At 39.8% G+C, this 18,732-nt stretch overlaps 1 protein-coding gene and 1 pseudogene across 1 annotated transcript; both read left to right on the top strand.

Annotated features, from left to right (window-relative positions):
- LOC134098370 (cytochrome P450 2K1-like) overlaps positions 1-11,188 on the top strand; it is a 298,065-nt pseudogene extending 286,877 nt beyond the window's left edge.
- Positions 11,189-14,349: 3,161 nt separating this feature from the next.
- LOC134097655 (cytochrome P450 2K1-like) lies at positions 14,350-18,694 on the top strand. The gene is made up of 9 exons (XM_062550585.1): positions 14,350-14,559; positions 14,743-14,905; positions 15,129-15,278; positions 15,585-15,745; positions 15,886-16,065; positions 16,168-16,309; positions 16,786-16,970; positions 17,516-17,657; positions 18,507-18,694. The coding sequence occupies exons 1-9, from the start codon at positions 14,350-14,352 to the stop codon at positions 18,692-18,694; spliced, it is 1,521 nt and encodes a 506-aa protein (XP_062406569.1).
- Positions 18,695-18,732: the final 38 nt, after the last annotated feature.

The raw sequence follows: 18,732 nt of genomic DNA, 5'->3' as shown, positions 1-18,732 counted from the left end.
AAGAAGTCCAAATGAAACCTGGCTATAAAAATGACATTTAGTGAGCCGGTAAAGCTACATATGTTAATATCAGTGGATATTACAATACATATTTTATATCAAAATAAAATACAATTTCTGCTCTTTAAAACAATATAAACTTGTAATTGTAATTTCTGCTTTGTTTTCTTAATATAAGTATTTGTTTGCACAGTGACATAAAATATGAGAATTTCTTTGTTGTTCTCAGTAAAATGCTGCAGCATTCTAGAATTCTATTGGGGTATAGAGGGTTAAATTACCCTAGCATAATCCAAGCAATGACTTTCCATGCACTGGTATTTCCTTCAGGAAATGCTTTTCTAGTTATTACAGTGCATGGAAATGCACTGTATTGTTATTCCTAGGCTTTTTCTTTTTATTACAGTGCATGGAAATGCACTGTATTGTTATTCCTAGGCTTTTTCTTTTTATTATTACATTGCATGTCAATGCAATGTACTGTTATCACTGTTCTTCTTCTTATTACAGTGCATGGAAATGCACTGTATAGACCGGTTTCAGCCCCCTAACAACCGTCGTCAAGAACGAACTCAGAGGACAACGAACTCAGAGCCGCACGGACACGCACGGACAGCACAAAGCAAGCGTGCTGAACTTAGTTGATGAAACTTATCATCGACTGATCATACGGGTCTAGTGACCACTTTTTATCAGGAAGGCTAAAGTAAACACTATTCTAGGCTATAACTAATGGCTAATAGTGTTCTCATTTTAATCTAAACCAGTCCGATCCTATGCTCTACTGGGACGGGGAGCACTGTGCACACCGGACCCCACCCCCCTTCTAAAAAAAAAAAAAAAAAAAAAACAGACTTGCATGCACGACCATCATAGCACCCACACTCATAAAGCGGTCAACCAAACAGCTGAGTGTGTAGGCCAGCAGACACGACCAATTCAAAATAATGTGACACGACATAAACAAGCAATCATGCCACAGCGGGCTATTGTAAAGTCCTCCTTATCTTACCTTAAACCTGAAGCGTCTGTGTTAGCACTTGTGGTGGATGCGCTAGCATCATTGCTATCAGCCTCAGTATTCTGCAATCGTAGGCTTATTTGCGATTTTTTGTATTATCTACCTTACGTTTCGTTTGTGTTCTTTGTTTGTGTGTGGCCACCAGATTTGTATTTGGTATTGTATTATTTGATGAGGATTCATTAATAGACCACTGAGGCCAATTTCTCATGACCAACACTTTTCTAGATGTCATCACGAACTCATGTTTACACTCTAATATACAAGACTCAGGTCCGAACTAATGAGGACGCCACCAACAGGCAAGGAGTGTTTATTACAACTAACTACAATTTAGGCCTACATCTCTTCTTACAGTAAGATAGAGTTCTATCCTATCACTTAGGTTAGGTCCTATGTTCACTGACTTTGCAAAACGTATCATTTCTTCCACTAAATAAAACATTCTTACTTCCTTGTTTTAACCTTACAGATACATGTGACTGCAATATTTCTTTTTTTTTCTATCACCTCAAATTCACAACTTGAACAATGCTTTACAGTCACAGAAGTTACATAAACTTTTTTTTTCCACAATAAACTCCAGTTCATAACGTGCACTTACAGCAGAATCAGCACAAATTGGGACGTATAACATTTGAATACCTCAAAGGGCACCTGATTGATGTTTGTATTGATGAGTTTGGGCCCTGGCTAGTGGATGTGTGGCTCGTTCCAAGAAAATTTTAAAGCAGTCAATGATCACACCACACAGTTTGGAGAGTGTTTTCGAAAGTCCATTGGCATTGTTTTCATGAAATCATCTCTCTCTGCCCACATGATCAAGGGTTTGAGGCAAGCACATGACATGTAAAACATGATTAAAAGTTCTTGATACAGTTGCTTTACTGATCCCTCTCAAATCTATAGGCCAAGTCTTTTCCATAAAGATGAAGTTTAATTCGCATGATAGTGAGAATACGTTTTTGGAATGCATGCAAAGCTGATGAAGACGGAACTCTTGTTTCAAGGTGCCCTTTGAGGTATTCATACAGGGAAAACGGTAACTGCCAGTTGGGAAGGCCAGTGAAGTGAAGAGTTTTCTCATAATTTCCAATAAATCCAGCTATGTTCAGTTTTTACTCAGTTCCTCATGCAACCCATTCACTTTGTTTTGTATCTGTTCACAATGTTTCATTGTCATTTCAGTCTGACAAGAAACCACTGTAACAGCAACATCTCCCGTACAGACATTCACACGAGTGTGCATTGCCATCTCCAATAGCAAAGCACTTTCACTCCTGACCCGTTTGTCAACTCTTTGCTGCAGTCTACGGTGTCTTTCTATGCTATCTTTCTGTACACCACAAATGTTATACGTCCCAATTTGTGCTGATTCTGCTGTAAGTGCACGTTATGAACTTGAGTTTATTGTGGAAAAATAACGGTTATGCAACTTCTGTGACAGTAAAGCATTGTTTAAGTTGTGAATTTGAGGTGATAGAAAAAAAAAGAAATATTGCAAAGTCACATGTATTTGTAAGGTTAAAACAAGGAAGTAAGAATGTTTTATTTAGTAGGCTACAAGAAATGATACGTTTTGCAAAGTCAGTGAACATAGGACCTAACCTAAGTGATAGGATAGAACTCTATCTTACTGTAAGAAGAGATGTAGGCCTAAATTGTAGTTAGTTGTAATAAACACTCCTTGCCTGTTGGTGGCGTCCTCATTAGTTCGGACCTGAGTCTTGTATATTAGTGTAAGAAACATGAGTTCGTGATGACATCTAGAAAAGTGTTGGTCATGAGAAATTGGCCTCAGTGGTTAATTAATGAATCCTCATCAAATAATACAATACCAAATACAAATCTGGTAGCCACACACAAACAAAGAACACAAACGAAACGTAAGGTAGATAATACAAAAAATCGCAAATAAGCCTACGATTGCAGAATACTGAGGCTGATAGCAATGATGCTAGCGCATCCACCACAAGTGCTAACACAGACGCTTCAGGTTTAAGGTAAGATAAGGAGGACTTTACAATAGAGAATGGGAACGGAAGTTAGCGGCGCAGTGCATTCTGGGACAAAAAGGGCGTTTTCCTCCATTAGGTGAGGCCGCGGCGCGAATTATAAACAAGAAACCTATGGAAACCTATGATATTTCGAACAAGATCGGCTAGCCAAAACAGTAACACTAGATGTAAACATTTAGGCTACTATGCTAAAAACTAGTAGTAGAAGTAGTAATGGACCGTACAGAGACAAGCTCCTGCCAGACGCGAGGAAACGTTATATAGAAAAGATATCTTTGATCGGTAACATGGATCCCTATGACAGACCGTCTGGAGAGTGGACGTGAGACCCTGAAAGTAATACAAAGACACTCCGTTGTTGATTTTTTTTACCTGACGATCGTGGGCACGGACGTTACATCCAACAACACAACAGGTTCGTCCCATGATGTGTGAAAAACAGTGTTAGAAACAGCGAGTTAGCAATGTTTTACGATGTTTACAATGGTACAGCATTGGCAGCAGCGTACAAGTGGCCTCACGTATGTATCCCAGACGCCACCGCGGCGCAACCGCGAAATGTCCGCGACGTCACATTCCCATTCTCTATAGCCCGCTGTGGCATGAATGCTTGTTTATGTCGTCTCACATTATTTTGAATTGGTCGTTTCTGCTGGCCTACACACTCAGCTGTTCGGTTGACCGCTTTATGAGTGTGGGTGCTATGATGGTCGTGCATGCAAGTCTGTTTTAAAAAAAAAAAAAAAAAATTAGAAGGGGGGGTGGGGTCCGGTGTGCAGTGCTCCCCGTCCCAGTAGGATCGGACTGGTTTAGATTAAAATGAGAACACTATTAGCCATTAGTTATAGCCTAGAATAGTGTTTACTTTAGCCTTCCTGATAAAAAGTGGCCACTAGACCCGTATGATCAGTCGATGAGTTTCATCAACTAAGTTCAGCACGCTTGCTTTGTGCTGTCCGTGCCGCACGGACCGTGCGTGTCCGTGCGGCTCTGAGTTCGCTTGTCCTCTGAGTTCGTTCTTGACGACGGTTGGTAGGGGGCTGAAACCGGTCTATTGATATTCCATCGTTTTTTCTTTTTATTATTATTTTTATTTTTATTATTCTTCCAGGCCCTAATTTGACTCTAACCGCTTATCGTAGGAACTTGGTTCAAACTTTGTCACATAGCTCTTGCATCAGACAAATTTCAGTCTATTACTTTTCATATTTCTACGACTTTCACTTTTTGAGATATTAGATAAAAACTAAACTTAATTTTGCCATAGACTTAACATTGGCTTTGTGACATCATAATTACCTTTTAAAGAAATAGAATGGAATCAACTTTGCCAGTGTTCTCTCACTGACTTCAGCAACTTCAATGGAACTTCTTCTCTGTGTGTCTCTCCATTGAACTGGATAGCTCACTTGTCATCCCCACTTTCTTTCACTTCTTTTTCTTCACTTCCTCTCACTTTCTCTATCACTCTCTCTATTTCTCCCAATGTCAATAACTTTTCAAAACTATATTTAAAATAACACTTTTTATAGCAAAGCAACCACTATAATTACTTAGTAACAACCTAGCAACCACTTCCATAATGAAACCCTGGCAACCACCTTAGCAACCAACGTGATTTCCCTAGCAACCAATGTGATTTCCCTAGCAACCAACCTAGTAACCACTTTTTATAGAATAGTAACCACTTTATTTAGCCTAGCAACACCTTAGTATTCACTTTAAGTACCCTACCATAATCCTTGCAATGACTTTCCATGCACTGGTATTTCCTTCAGGAAATGCTTTTCTAGTTATTATTGTCTTCCGACCAAAATCAACGATCAAAGGCTCTAAAACCACTGAACCGTTTGACGTCATTCAAACACTCCTACATAGGTCTTGTAACGGAGATCTGTTCTATGATTTTTCAAATGTGTGAACTTTATACTTTTTGAGATATTTACGATAAAAGAAATTAAAATTCCCATAGAGTTTACATTGAGACCCTTTGGCGGCAAAGATTAATTGTTACGTCAGTGCGCAGCTGTCAGTAATCAAGGATCTCTGATCCAAAGCCATGCCACCGCCGCTGCGCTGAACCAGGCTACGTGAATGTTACGTTACGTCTATTAAGCTGTAACAGCTGCAGCTGCTGTAAACCAGGACGTTATCGTCTTGTCCTTGTCCTTACTTGATTTGTTTATATCGTTACAGTAGCCTAATCGGTTTGCTCTCGGTAACGTTATCAACAGCTAAAGACAATCTAACCTAACGTCAACGTAAACACTGTATTTAGCTAACGACAACCAAACTTGCTCCAGGCTAACGTTTAACGTCGGGGTAGGCTGCAAGGCGAACAGGGCTTACACAAGGGCTTTTAGCCTTCTCGACAGAGCAGCGTTTTAAGTGAAGTCCAACCTGATAGCCAGGCCTACTAGTCGCTTATTGTACATTCCTACAATCACACTCACACACCTGGAAACGGTTTCGAAGAACATACTAGTTCATCCTGTAATATGTGTAGCCTACATAAAATATCCTACTGTAAGCTAACGTTACATTTGCTAGATATCCTACCTGTTGCTGCATCATCGTTGATTGGCGTTGTTTGAGATTGTATTCCGTATTCCAATGGTGTCTATAGCCTACTTTTAACCTGCATTAGTGTAGATGAAGGCTATGTAAGCTATCCTACCAGTCGTTTCACTGTAGGCTACTTAAGTCAGCTCTTGCAACTCGTTTGAAGTTGGCAACTTCATTTCAGTCTTTTAAATTCTAATAAATGAAGAGTTATTTTCTAAAATAGCCTATATCCACAATTTTGATGCATTTTCATAAATCACGTTTTAATTGTGACTTTCCAAGTTGGAATTGTAATTGGGTAATTGTTATTTATCTATTCTTCAGTTTAGCCTAGTTGTCTTTTTAACTAGGCTATAGGTCTAATATGTTTTACACAGCTAGCAACCTTTTTGCATTTACATGCAATGGTAATTCCTTCCATGGAATTACATTTTCTAGTTATTATTATTCTTCCAGGCCCTAATTTGACTTGAACCGCTTATCGTAGGAACTTCGTTCAAGCTTTGATACATAGCTCTTGCATCAAATTTTCATTCTATTATTTTTCATATTTCTATGACTTTTACTTTTTGAGATATGAAATAAAAACTAAACTTAATTTTGCCATAGACTTAACATTGGCTTTGTGACATCATAATTAGCTTTTAAAGAAATAGAATGGAATCAACTTTGCCAGTGTTCTCTCACTGACTTCAGCAACTTCAATGGAACTTCTTCTCTGTGTGTCTCTCCATTGAACTGTATAGCTCACTTGTCATCCACTTTCTTTCACTTCTTTTTCTTCACTTCCTCTCACTTTCTCTATCACTCTCTCTATTTCTTCCAATCTCAATAACTTTTTAAAACTATATTAAAATAACACTTTTTATAGCAAAGCAATTAGTAACAACCTAGCAACCACTTCCATAATGACACCCTGGCAACCACCTTAGCAACCAATTTTATTTCCCTAGCAACCAACATGATTTCCCTAGCAACCAACCTAGTAACCACTTTTTATAGAATAGTAACCACTTTATTTAGCCTAGCAACACCTTAGTAATCACTTTAAGTACCCTAGCATAATCCTTGCAATGACTTTCCATGCACTGGTATTTCCTTCAGGAAATGCTTTTCTAGTTATTATTATTCTTCCAGGCCTTAATTTGACTTGAACCACTTATCGTAGGAACTTGGTTCAAACTTTGTCACGTAGCTCTTGCATCAAATTTTCGGCCTATTACTTTTCATATTTCTACGACTTTTACTTTTTGAGATATTAGATAAAAACTAAACTTAATTTTGCCATAGACTTAACATTGGCTTTGTGACATCATAATTGGCTTTTAAAGAATTAGAATGGAATCTACTTTGCCGGTGTTCTCTCACTGACTTCAGCAACTTCAATGGAACTTCTTCTCTGTGTCTCTCCATTGAGCTGGATAGCTCACTTGTCATCCCCACTTTCTTTCACTTCTTTTTCTTCACTTCCTCTCACTTTCTCTGTCACTCTCTCTATTTCTCCCAATTTCAATAACTTTTTCAAACTATATTTAAAATAACACTTTTTATAGCAAAGCTACCACTACAATTACTTAGTAACAACCTAGCAACCACTTCCATAATGACACCCTGGCAACCACCATAGCAACCCACGTGATTTCCCTAGCAACCAACTTGATTTCCTTAGCAACCAACCTAGTAACCACTTTTTATAGAACAGTAACCACTTTATTTAGCCTAGCAACATCTTAGTAATCACTTTAAGCACCCTAGCATAATCCTAGCAATAACTTTCCATGCACTGGTATTTCCTTCAGGAAATGCTTTTCTAGTTACCATTAGAATTAACTTAGCTTGGCTGTTAGCCTGGTCGGGAGCAGGCTAGCTTCCAAGTATAAATTCCCATGGTAACTTATATGTGATCTCTTCTGTGAAACCAAGTCAAGGCTGTGTTCATCCAGGATAACCCAGTAAGCCTGTCTAAATCCCCTATCTTGGTTTTGTGAAATACCCCCCTGTAATCATGTAGGCTACACACTCAATAATAATAATAATAATAATAATAATAATAATCAACACAATGGCTCTGTTTGAAACAGTATAACCTCTGCCTTTTGATATTTGGCCCCAATATCTGGGCTTATTTTCTTGTTCACATCATCAGTTGTAGTTGTCATTTCATCATCCATAATCAATGACATTAGATAGACTAACACAAGAACAGGGCTATTTGAAACGATTTGACGCATCACTCCATCTGTTCATGAATTTGTATATGGGGCATTTGGTTGAATGTAATGGTTTGGCAAATTACTAGTCAGATATTTACCAGATACGTTTACTTTGACAACCTCAGAAGTGTAGGATTTTGCCTGGTCATCTACTAGTTCTTACTAATTTTCTGAATTGTTTTACCAGAACTTGTTTTAAAAGTCAGATCAAATTGTTGAAAGGGAACAAACATTCAGGAATTCTATTCCTTTATAAATCCCATGCCTTCCTCTGTCTCTAATACCAGGGCACCAGTGTGATTCCTCTGCTCACCTCAGTGCTCAGGGATGAATCTGAATGGGAGAAACCATACCTCTTCTACCCAGAACACTTCCTAGATGACATGGGGCACTTCGTCAAAAGGGACGCTTTCCTGCCTTTCTCTGCAGGTGTGCTTTTTCATTGGTGCTCAACTCTATCGGCTTTTGTGTGTTTGTTTGTTTGTTGTTAACACCAATGGAGGCTAATGGAGTAGAGGGTTGTCATTTCCCAGACATTCTGTATGACAGTACAATATGTTGAAAGAATCAGAATCAGCTTTATTGGTCAGGTTTGCATAAACAAACAAGGAAGTTGAGGGGAGGTCAGTTCCAATAATCCTCTCTGCAGCCCTAATTGACCGTCGTAGTCTGGCCCTGTCCTGTTTCGTGGCTGACCCAAACCAGACAGTAGCTGCGTTTCCATTGACCATTAAATTGCGCAAATTAAGATTTGCGAAAAGAAATGTGGTGAATGGAAACACACACATTTCGAAAAAACTCACATTTTTCGATAAAAAGTTTTTGCGCTAGGGTGAGGTGGTATTTCGAGCGTATCGAAATTTGTATATTTCGCAAAACTGCAATGGAAACACTTTTTTCGCATCTAACGAGTCACGTGATCCAACAACCGGATGTTAGGAGGAACGAAACCGACGAAGAAGACTGTCGACAGGAAGTGGCACCGGGAGAATAATGTAAAAGATATATATTTTTATTCATTAAAAGTGTCTCGTGTCATTCTAAAATGTTGAATCCACACTCTGTGAACTCGCCAACACTTTCTCAAAAACGCTGCATACGCAACCGCTCAACTAGTTTTGTTTACCCATAGCAACAACGTTGCTATGCTTTGCTGGTTTAACGTGATGAGAACGGTGCTGAAAGAAATCTAGATTTTAGATTCTAGTTCTAGAAACTAATCAACTGGGCTGATCTACGAAATATTCCACTGACATGCTGTGACATGATTTAAGCATAGGCCTATAACAAACTCATGTGATTGATATGTCATTTTTAATTTTATGTTTCTGCCCCACCAAAACGTAGGCCTCCTCCGCTGATGGCTTATAGCCTAATGACTGATAATTAGCGTTAGTGCCGTGGTGGCAATTTGAATGCATTTAGTGTAAATCTGGGTTAAATCAAAGTCTTTCATAAGTGTCTCTGGTTAAATGTTGATAACCGCCATGTCTCCTAATGACTTACAGCACGCGAGAATACACGAGATTTTAATTAAGTTAGCCGAATGTAATGGAAACACCGCAATTGCGAAAATTGTGATTTTCGACATTAAGACAATATCGACAAAGTTTTTGCGCATATTTGTAATGGAAACGCAGCTACTGATGGAGATGCAGATGACAGACTGAATGATGAATGATTAGAAATTGGTCAGCAGCTCCTTAGGCAAGTTAAGCTTCCTTAGCTGTCTCAGGAAGTATATAGCCTCTGCTGGGCCTTTTTCTGGATAGCGTCAATGTGGGGAGACCATTTTAGGTCCTGTGAGATGGTTGATCCCAGGAGCCTAAAGGAATCCACATTGGACACTGTGTCGTTCTGAATGATTCTAATGGATGGATGGATGACTGCTTTTATGCCAAATAACTGTTGACTTGGTTTGGTTAATTTTATACAGGGTTAATGTTCACTGCAGTCTAGTCAGTGGCCAAAACAGAACGAACAGGACGTTCTTCCTAATGACCTTAACCCTTCATTTCTAACATGAGGCAGTGTGTGAACTGGCATAACTGACTACATCTGCCTTGACTGTGAACTTCATGTCATTGGGCATGTGAAGAAATAAACTCTGCAGTGAGGTCCACTGGGCTTCACAATAATCTGAATTAAATGGGCAAATTATGATTTGGTTTTGGCTTTTATGTGTACGTTTTTAGCCTGTACTTTAGACTAGGGCAAAAACCTTCTCTAAAATGTTGGTGTGACGCACTTAACACTAGGGTTGGGTAACGAGAATTGAGAATCGATGGGAACCAGGACTAGCTTTCCAATTCTCCCGGAATCGTTCAAAAGTTTAAATTTAAATTCCTAGTATCGATTCCCAGTCTGCGAAACGGAAGAAGAAGCCGCTAAACACCAACGAAGAAGGTGTTTGCATAACCGAGCTGAGGCAACAAGACGACAGTTCATAGATTTGATAATTATATTGTAGTTGAAAACTAGCCTGATTACCATCGACTTTCAAAGGCTCTGCGAGACTTTAGTCTGACCAACAGCCTGTGCTAACACGGTTTCTTGCCAGCGCTGGTTGACCCGCCTCCTTTAAGTGCCTCGGTTTGCTACTGGTAGATGTCAGAAAGCGGATTGCCGAGTTTAAACCAATAACAACACTCTTTCCGCTGCCTTGAACACGCCTCTACCCAGAGCCGTTGGAGCTGCTCAAAGTTGATTGGTTCTCGACCAAAGGGGGCAGTTCCGCAGATTTCGGGAACTCAGAAATCCTTCTCAATGAGCAGTTGACCAGACCAGCAGCAAAAGCCTGAAGGCGTTGCGTCACTGGGAGGGCGTGCCAGGCTAGTTGAAAACAGCCCTGTGAGAAATTTATAGTAAAGTTCATAAAAAGTAAAAAGTTCATGGAATTAAAATTGATGGAGATGATCAGACTATGTCATTCAGAAAGACCGTTGGTTAGCTAGTTCATTTAAAATATTCAAGCTTTTTTGACCCTGCTTCTTACAAGAATCGGAATCGAGAACAAGGAATCGAAATCGGAATCGGAATCGTTCAAATTCAAACGATACCCAACCCACTTAACACAAGAGATGGTCAATTGGCATGTTTACTGCTTTGTATGTTAAATGGAAATGCTCTGGAGAGCAGGAAAGGCCAAAACAGAAACCCCCAAAACATTCTTCTCTCTCTCAGGACGCAGAGTGTGTGTGGGAGAGGCTCTGGCCAAGATGGAGCTCTTCCTCTTCTTCACCGCTCTTCTTCAGCGCTTCCGTTTCACTCCTCCTCCTGGAGTCTCTGAGGAAGAGCTCGACCTCACACCAGTCCTGGGATCCACCCTCAACCCTTCCCCCCACAAGCTGTGTGCCGTCAGCCGCTCCTGAGGATCACTTTTATGAGAAATGTGTTTGTTTATTCTGTGTTCTGGTGAGCCAAAGACAACTTTCCACCCAGGTGGACAATTAAAGACTTATTCTATTCTATTCTATTCTGGCAAGCAGCTGTCAGTTTTTGTTAAAAAAAAAGGATGATATAGAAACATATTGTGAAGACATAACTGTTTTGACATAATGTCAGATACAACAGTGCTTCGTTATTATACTCGGCATGCATCATCTGTCAGATCACCCAAAAATAATGTCATGATCTTTTGTAAGTAGTAGTCTATAGTAATCACTTGTATTAATCTTGTTTTATTGAATGTTTAAGAGAAAGGAGTTACTGCAGCCTGAGGTTGACTTTAGTCAGTTATTTTATATTTGACCTTTTCAGAATTTAACCTTTGATTAGGGTCACTAAAACCCTCAAGAACAAAATAAAAAGTAACTTGTGAAACCCACAAGCCCCCAAATTAGACACATAGGGCCCCTTACTATCATCTATATTCTGTCACCTGTAGCTGTGCTACGTCTGGTTAGTGCAATGCTGCCCTCTAGTGACACCGAGGCGCTCTTGCTTTATTCATGACTCGTGCCTGAAGCAACGCTTCTCCTGCTCCGTGTTCTGATTTTAAACCTGCTTGACTTGCTGAATCCCAATTCAACCGGACACACAGCCAGGCGTTGAAGTTTTTTTTTACAGTTGCGTTATGATTCAGCACAAAAACGGAAGCTTTTGTGTTCCCCTTTGTGTTTACTTTTTACACACCACTTGGTGTCATTGGTTTCATATGGATCACACTTCACAATCACTGATATTACACCTAAAATTCAGAGGCATACAGTTTATTTATCAAACAACAAAATTATATTGCACAGGCATCAGAGTACACTGTACTACTCATAATTAGAGTTTGAAGAAGATCTCTGCTTTGCCATCCTCTACAGCCTGAAAGAACAGTGGGTAATCGTGTAAGGCAAATGACAGACCATTACCAAAAGGAAGACTACAGAGTTTCATCACTGATACTGAAAGGCTGACGGGTCTTTTTTTTTTTTAAACAAGAAAAAAAAAGAAAGGTAGTTATGTTGGTGAAATTGAATTCCAATTGTCAAAATGGACACATTGGTTCTAGTGGTTTTGACATTCTTTGCAGTTAAAATAAAGAGTTATCAGTACATTATACCATTGTTGTGTCCTTAACAGGCATACTACAGATAATTATCAAAAGCATGTCTATACAAGTGGAAGATAAAATGTCTAGGCATGCAAGTGGAGGATGATTTGCAGCAACATTGAATATGCTTGTACATTTGAATGCCTTTGTTGTTAGTGTTTGTCACGATGGCAAATTGTTTGCTTATTAACAGGCTGTAAGTTTTTGTTTTACATGTTTTAAATGACTGTAATCCACAAAAATACACTGTAATTCAGTAGAATGTAAGTTGGGATGTAATGAATAGTTTTCTAGTCACTCTTCTACTGAGTCACGCCTTCCGAGAGAGGTCAGCGATAGTCAATACGATAGTTCTATGTTCTACGTGGTATGTTACTTTAGTAGCCTAACTGTGCGTTCACACCAAGACCGTCAAAAGCGTCAAGAGCGCCGGAAATCATTCATTTTCTATGGAGAGTCGGCGTTACCGGCTTCAAAAGCGTTCCGGGCGTGAGCGTGGCTTCATGAGCTTCACGGGCGTCAAAATAAAGTTGAGCCTCAGTTAACTTTATGGTAATGAGCTATGACACGGTTCGGCGTCAACTAATCAGAATGTCAAACTCGCAGGATTGCTGCTTGTGGTTTGTTCAAATGTTTCACGTCATGGCTTTGACGCTTTCGGCGCCGAATGCACCGAACTGGGTTGAGCGTCGGGCTATGAGCTTCACCAGCGACTTTGACGCTTTTGACGGTTTTGGTCTGAACGCACAGTAATGACAATTACTGTGCACTGCAAATAGCAAAAATATGAAGTTACTCACAACGATTTTTTTGTGAGAAATTTTTTTTTTACTCTCAGTCCAGTATCTATTTTTGGGAGTACTTCTATTTGAGCCATTATAATACAGTAATAAAGTGACATTTTTACTTGAGTACTGTTTGTGTTTATTAAGCCTACAGTACCACTGATGTTCTAATTAAGAATCTTTGATGCCGCATAGCAGTGTGTAATATGACTGCTGCATAGAATTGTCACGTCGTATGTGAAGTAAATAAAATATGGCTCCCCATATTCCCCCCAACCCCACCACCGATTACTTCTTATATCCTCTCCCTTTGGTGATACAAATGTACAATGTGCAACAACTACAGTACAATGTGCACAAAATGCAAATGTACAATGTGCACCCAATACATTATGTACATTTTTGTCATACACAGTACTGTCCGTGTCCTTGTGTTTATCATGGTGACTATGACTGTCATAAATCAAACAATATACAGTAGGAGCTGTCTTAACAACTGCACTTCAGAATATCCACTAGATGGCACTAAACTACCTAATGATGTAATGTAAATTGCCAGAGGCAGAACACACGGTCGAAACCAAAATGTTATTGTGTTAGTACAAACATGTGTGCACTGCTACTCTACTACACCCTGGAGGATGTGTATTTAGCAGTAAGCATTAAACCAAGTAAGATATTTTAAGATCATCCTAGTTGTTCATGATTCAGAAAATGTGTTAAGGTTCTGAATTGTTAACCTCAAGTCTCTTACATAAAAAATAATAGGTGAGGAAATGTTTGTGGCCAGAATCAATCAATCGAAGTCGGGAATGTGCTAAGAAGATGATTTTTGTAAAGCTTGACTCATTGCAGTGCTCCCAGAACTAGACCTGTTCACTGGAGACCTGTGCAGCTTCCCCACAGTATTTAAACACCTACTGTACCTGATCATCCATTAGCTCTTGTCATGTAAAAGGACTGTCTGTCTAAATGTGAGGTATTGTTTGTTGAGAACTCTGAGCCTTGTGGAATTGTGTATCTTGAACTTATTTTCTAGTGCTTTGACCGTTCCTGCCTGGCTTCCTTGGATTACAATTTGGATTATTCTTCCTGTCAGTTGGATCACTGCTGTTTTGACCTACAGTATCTTATATTTGGATACCCGGCTTGAATTCGAAATTGTTATTCAGAAACATAGTTTTCCTGAAAGCAGGTGTCCACCATGGTTTTACTTGAGGCCGAAGGGCTTCTCCTGGTCTCTAGCGGATTCCCTCTGCTGGCTGCTGTGCTGTTGTTGCTGTTGGTCTATCTTTGCTCCACTGGTGGGAGCAAGCCAAGGAATGGAACTCAACCTCCAGGACCCAAGCCACTGCCTCTTCTGGGTAACCTGCTGCAGCTGGATCTGAAGAAGCTCCATGAGTCGCTATGTGAGGTTAGCGCCACAAATCTTACTGCTGTTTACCGCTGTGTCTTTATTATTGTGTGCATGGCCTTGCATCATTTAATAGTATCTAAGGTAGTATGATTATTGGATGACACTGGATGTGTATCTGGTGTGTTTTTAACAGTTTGTTTGTGTGTTTTCAACTGTTGCTTATTGCGGTATGCCTGCCAGCTTTCCAAGAAGTATGGAACTGTCTTTACAATTCATTTTGGGCCTAAGAAAGTGGTGGTACTAGCCGGATACAAGACTGTTAAACAGGCCCTTGTGAACCATGCAGAAGAGTTTGGGGACAGAGACATCTCTCCTATGTTTCATGATATCAACAAAGGACAAGGTGAGGCAGAGACATCGGAGTCGATTGTTTTGCTTATCATGACAAATTGTAATAAAATAAGTGATTTTCATGAAAAATTACTACTAAATTATTTAATGGCATGTACAAATTATTATATGAGCCTTTAATATAAAGCAGTATATTGTATACCTGTGTTTTTGACCTGTTCTTTCCTGTGTGCTTGCATGCCATGGTGCCCACGTTAATACTCTATACGATACAGGAATTATATTTTCCAATGGAGAGAACTGGAAAACAATGAGACGTTTTGCCCTCACAAACTTGCGAAACTTTGGGATGGGCAAGAGAAGGAGTGAGAAGCAAATTCTAGATGAGACACGACACCTGATAGAAGTATTTGAAAAATTAGAGGGTAAGACAAACACAAGCCTATATGTTTTTAGCAGTATTTTGTCGATTTTACTCATGTTCTGTTCTACTCATATGCAGGCAGCCTACCCTCACTGCTCTTGAGTTACCTTAACCTGCTTATGTTATATCTTCAACAACCAAATCTTTAGCTTTCTAATAATGACCAAAATCATTAGTCTCAGATAGTTTGATATTTAAAATATGGGTTGCAAATAAATTAAAATTGTGTCGACTATGAAACTCTCTGAGCATACATATTTTAAAAAGAAGCTGTTATTAATAACCTTTTTTTGTTTACAAAATGAAGGTACAACATTTGATACGACTCAGCCAGTGAACTATGCCGTATCTAACATCATCAGTGCCATTGTGTATGGCAGCAGGTTTGAGTATGACGACCCCAGGTTTCAGGCCATGGTCAAAAGAGCCAGCGACAACTTTCGGCTTACGGCCTCTGTAGCTGTACAGGTATCTACTACAAATTACAATGGTCATCTTGTGTGTGCCCTCGATAGGTAATACTCTGAGAAATATAACCTCAGTCCATTCACTCTGAGATTGCGAATAAAATGTAGCCTAACCGTATTTGTTTGTTTTTTGTTTTGCAGCTCTACAACATGTTTCCATGGTTAAAGTCATTTCTGAAGGAGGCATCAAATGTCATAAATAATAGTAGAGAGAATTGTAAAAAGATAAAGGGTTATATCGAGAACCTGCTGGCGACTTTGAACCCAGAGGACAGCCGCGGCTTTGTAGACTCTTTTCTTATATCCCAGCAGGACACTGAGGTAGGCCTACTGTATTACAGAGAACTGAAAGACTAACCTAGGCCTACTCTAATTTAGAAAGTAAAACATTAACAATCGAAACTTGTTCATTGAAACTTCCAGACATCAGGCCAGAAGGACACCCTGTTCCATCAAGAGAATCTGATATTTTGTGTGAGCAACCTTTTCTCAGCCGGCACCGACACCACGGCAACCACACTGCGCTGGGGACTGCTACTTATGGCCAAACATCCCCACATACAGAGTAAGAGGAACACCCCACTCAAAGCTCTCCAGTGCCATCCGTTGCATTACTGCATTCAGCGATGTATGAAAAATGAGCTTTTATCCTGCAAACTTGGACTCTTACCAAAATGTTTAAGCAAAGCCACCGTGCGATATGGCTTTTGCATTTTACTTTTAAGTATGACAGAGAAGTTTATAAGACCTCAAGGAACTAATACTGTGAAAAATGGGATAAAATAGCCTTTATTGCCGTTACAGCCCAATATATTTTTCTTTAAATAAAATTCAGTGCAGGCTAAAAACAACATTTGTTCATGCAGTGTTATTTTCTGGAAATGGGACACAAATAAAGTATCTGAAACCAAGCCATGCACTATTTCCATCCAATCAGCACTGTATTAAGCGTGTCTGATTGGCTATTGAGCTCATCAATCAACAACTATTTAGCACTGACTTGAATCTTGATTTGAGAATTTTGTTTTTCATCAAATGTAGAGCGAGTTCATGAAGAGATCGACAGGGTGATCGGTCGCAGCCAGCCTGTGCTTGAGTATAGGAAGAATCTGCCGTACACCCACGCTGTGATCCATGAGATCCAGAGATTCGCCAACATCTTCCCCTTAAATCTTCCTCACATCACGAGTTGTGATGTGCATTTCCAGGGATTCTTCATTAGAAAGGTTTGGACTTGTTGATGTTAAATGTTGATGTTTGAGGGCAAATTAGTGTAGCCTTAAGTAATGTAACCTGTAATCATGTAGGCTCAGTGTATATCAATCCTTTGGCTGACACAATGGCTCTGTTTGAAACAGTATAACCTTTTGATATTTGGCCCCAATATCTGTGCTTATTTTCTTGTTCACATCATCAGTTGTAGTTGTCATTTCATCATCCATAATCAATGACATTAGATAGAATAACACAAGAACAGGGCTATTTGAAACACTGAATGCATCACTCCATCTGTTCATTAATTTGTATATGGGGCATTTGGTTGAATGTAATGGTTTGGCAAATTACTAGTCAGATATTTACCAGATACGTTTACTTTGACAACCTCAGAAGTGTAAGATTTTGCCTGGTCATCTACTAGTTCTTACTAATTTTCTGAATTGTTTTACCAGAACTTGTTTTACGAGTCAGATCAAATTGTTGAAAGGGAACAAACATTCAGGAATTCTATTCCTTTATAAATCCCAATGCCTTCCTCTGTCTCTATCACCAGGGCACCAGTGTGATTCCTCTGCTCACCTCAGTGTTGAGGGATGAATCTGAATGGGAGAAACCGTACCTCTTCTACCCAGAACACTTCCTAGATGACATGGGGCACTTCGTCAAAAGGGACGCTTTCCTGCCTTTCTCGGCAGGTGAGCTTTTTCATTGCTGCTCAACTATCTACTTTTGTGTGTTTGTTTGTTGTTAACATCAGTGGAGGCTAATGGAGTGGTGGAGGGTAGTCATTTCCCGGACATAAATGGGAAATTGGTCAGTTTATTTTATAAATAAAGGTTTATTTAGTGGCTGACCCAAACCAGACAGTTGATGGAGGTGCAGATGACAGACTGAATGATGACTGAGTAGAAATTGGTCAGCAGCTCCTTAGGCAAATTAAACTTCCTTAGCTGTCTCAGGAAGTAAAGCCTCTGCTGGGCCTTTTTCTGGATATAATGTGAAACCATTTTAGGTCCTGTGAGATGGTTGATTCCAGGAACCTAAAGGAATCCACATTGGACACTGTGTCGTTCTGAATAATTCTAATGGATGGATGGATGACTGATTTTGTGCCAAATAACTGTTGACCTGGTATGGTTAATTTTATACAGGGTTAATGTTCACTGCTAACACAGTGGCCAAAACAGAACGAACAGAACGTTCTCCTAATGACCTTAATCCCTAATTTATAACATGAGGCAGTGTGTGAACTGGCATAATTTACTACATCTGCCCTGACTGTGAACTTCGTGTCATTGGGCATGTGAAGAAATAGACTCTGCAGTGAGATCCACGGGCTTCACAATAATCTGAATTAAATGGCCAATTTATGATTTGGTTTTGGCTTTTATGTGTAAGTATTTAGCCCGTACTTTAGACTAAAGCAAAAACCTTCTCTAAATTGTGTGACGCACTTAACACATGCAAGAGATGGTCAATGGAAGTGCTCTGGAGAGCAGGAAAGCCCAAAACAGAAACCCCCAAAACATTCTTCTCTCTCTCAGGACGCCGAGTGTGTGCGGGAGAGGGTCTGGCCAAGATGGAGCTCTTCCTCTTCTTCACCGCTCTTCTTCAGCGCTTCTGTTTCACTCCTCCTCCTGGAGTCTCTGAGGAAGAGCTGGACCTCACGCCAGTCCTGGGATCCACCCTCAACCCTTCCCCCCACAAGCTGTGTGCCGTCAGCCGCTCCTGAGGATCACTTTTATGGCAAGCAGCTATCCGTATCCAGAG

This window comes from Sardina pilchardus, chromosome 12 (genome assembly GCF_963854185.1).
Source record: "Sardina pilchardus chromosome 12, fSarPil1.1, whole genome shotgun sequence".
Taxonomy (NCBI): domain Eukaryota; kingdom Metazoa; phylum Chordata; class Actinopteri; order Clupeiformes; family Clupeidae; genus Sardina; species Sardina pilchardus.
This window is presented reverse-complemented; position numbering and strand designations above follow the sequence as displayed.

Coding starts and splice junctions, on each gene's coding strand:
- LOC134097655 (XM_062550585.1), top strand. CDS start 14,350: ATGGTTTTACTTGAGGCCGAAGGGCTTCTCCTGGTCTCTAGCGGATTC. Junction 15,279..15,584: donor AGTATTTGAAAAATTAGAGG/GTAAGACAAACA, acceptor TACAAAATGAAG/GTACAACATTTGATACGACT. Junction 17,658..18,506: donor TTTCCTGCCTTTCTCGGCAG/GTGAGCTTTTTC, acceptor TCTCTCTCTCAG/GACGCCGAGTGTGTGCGGGA.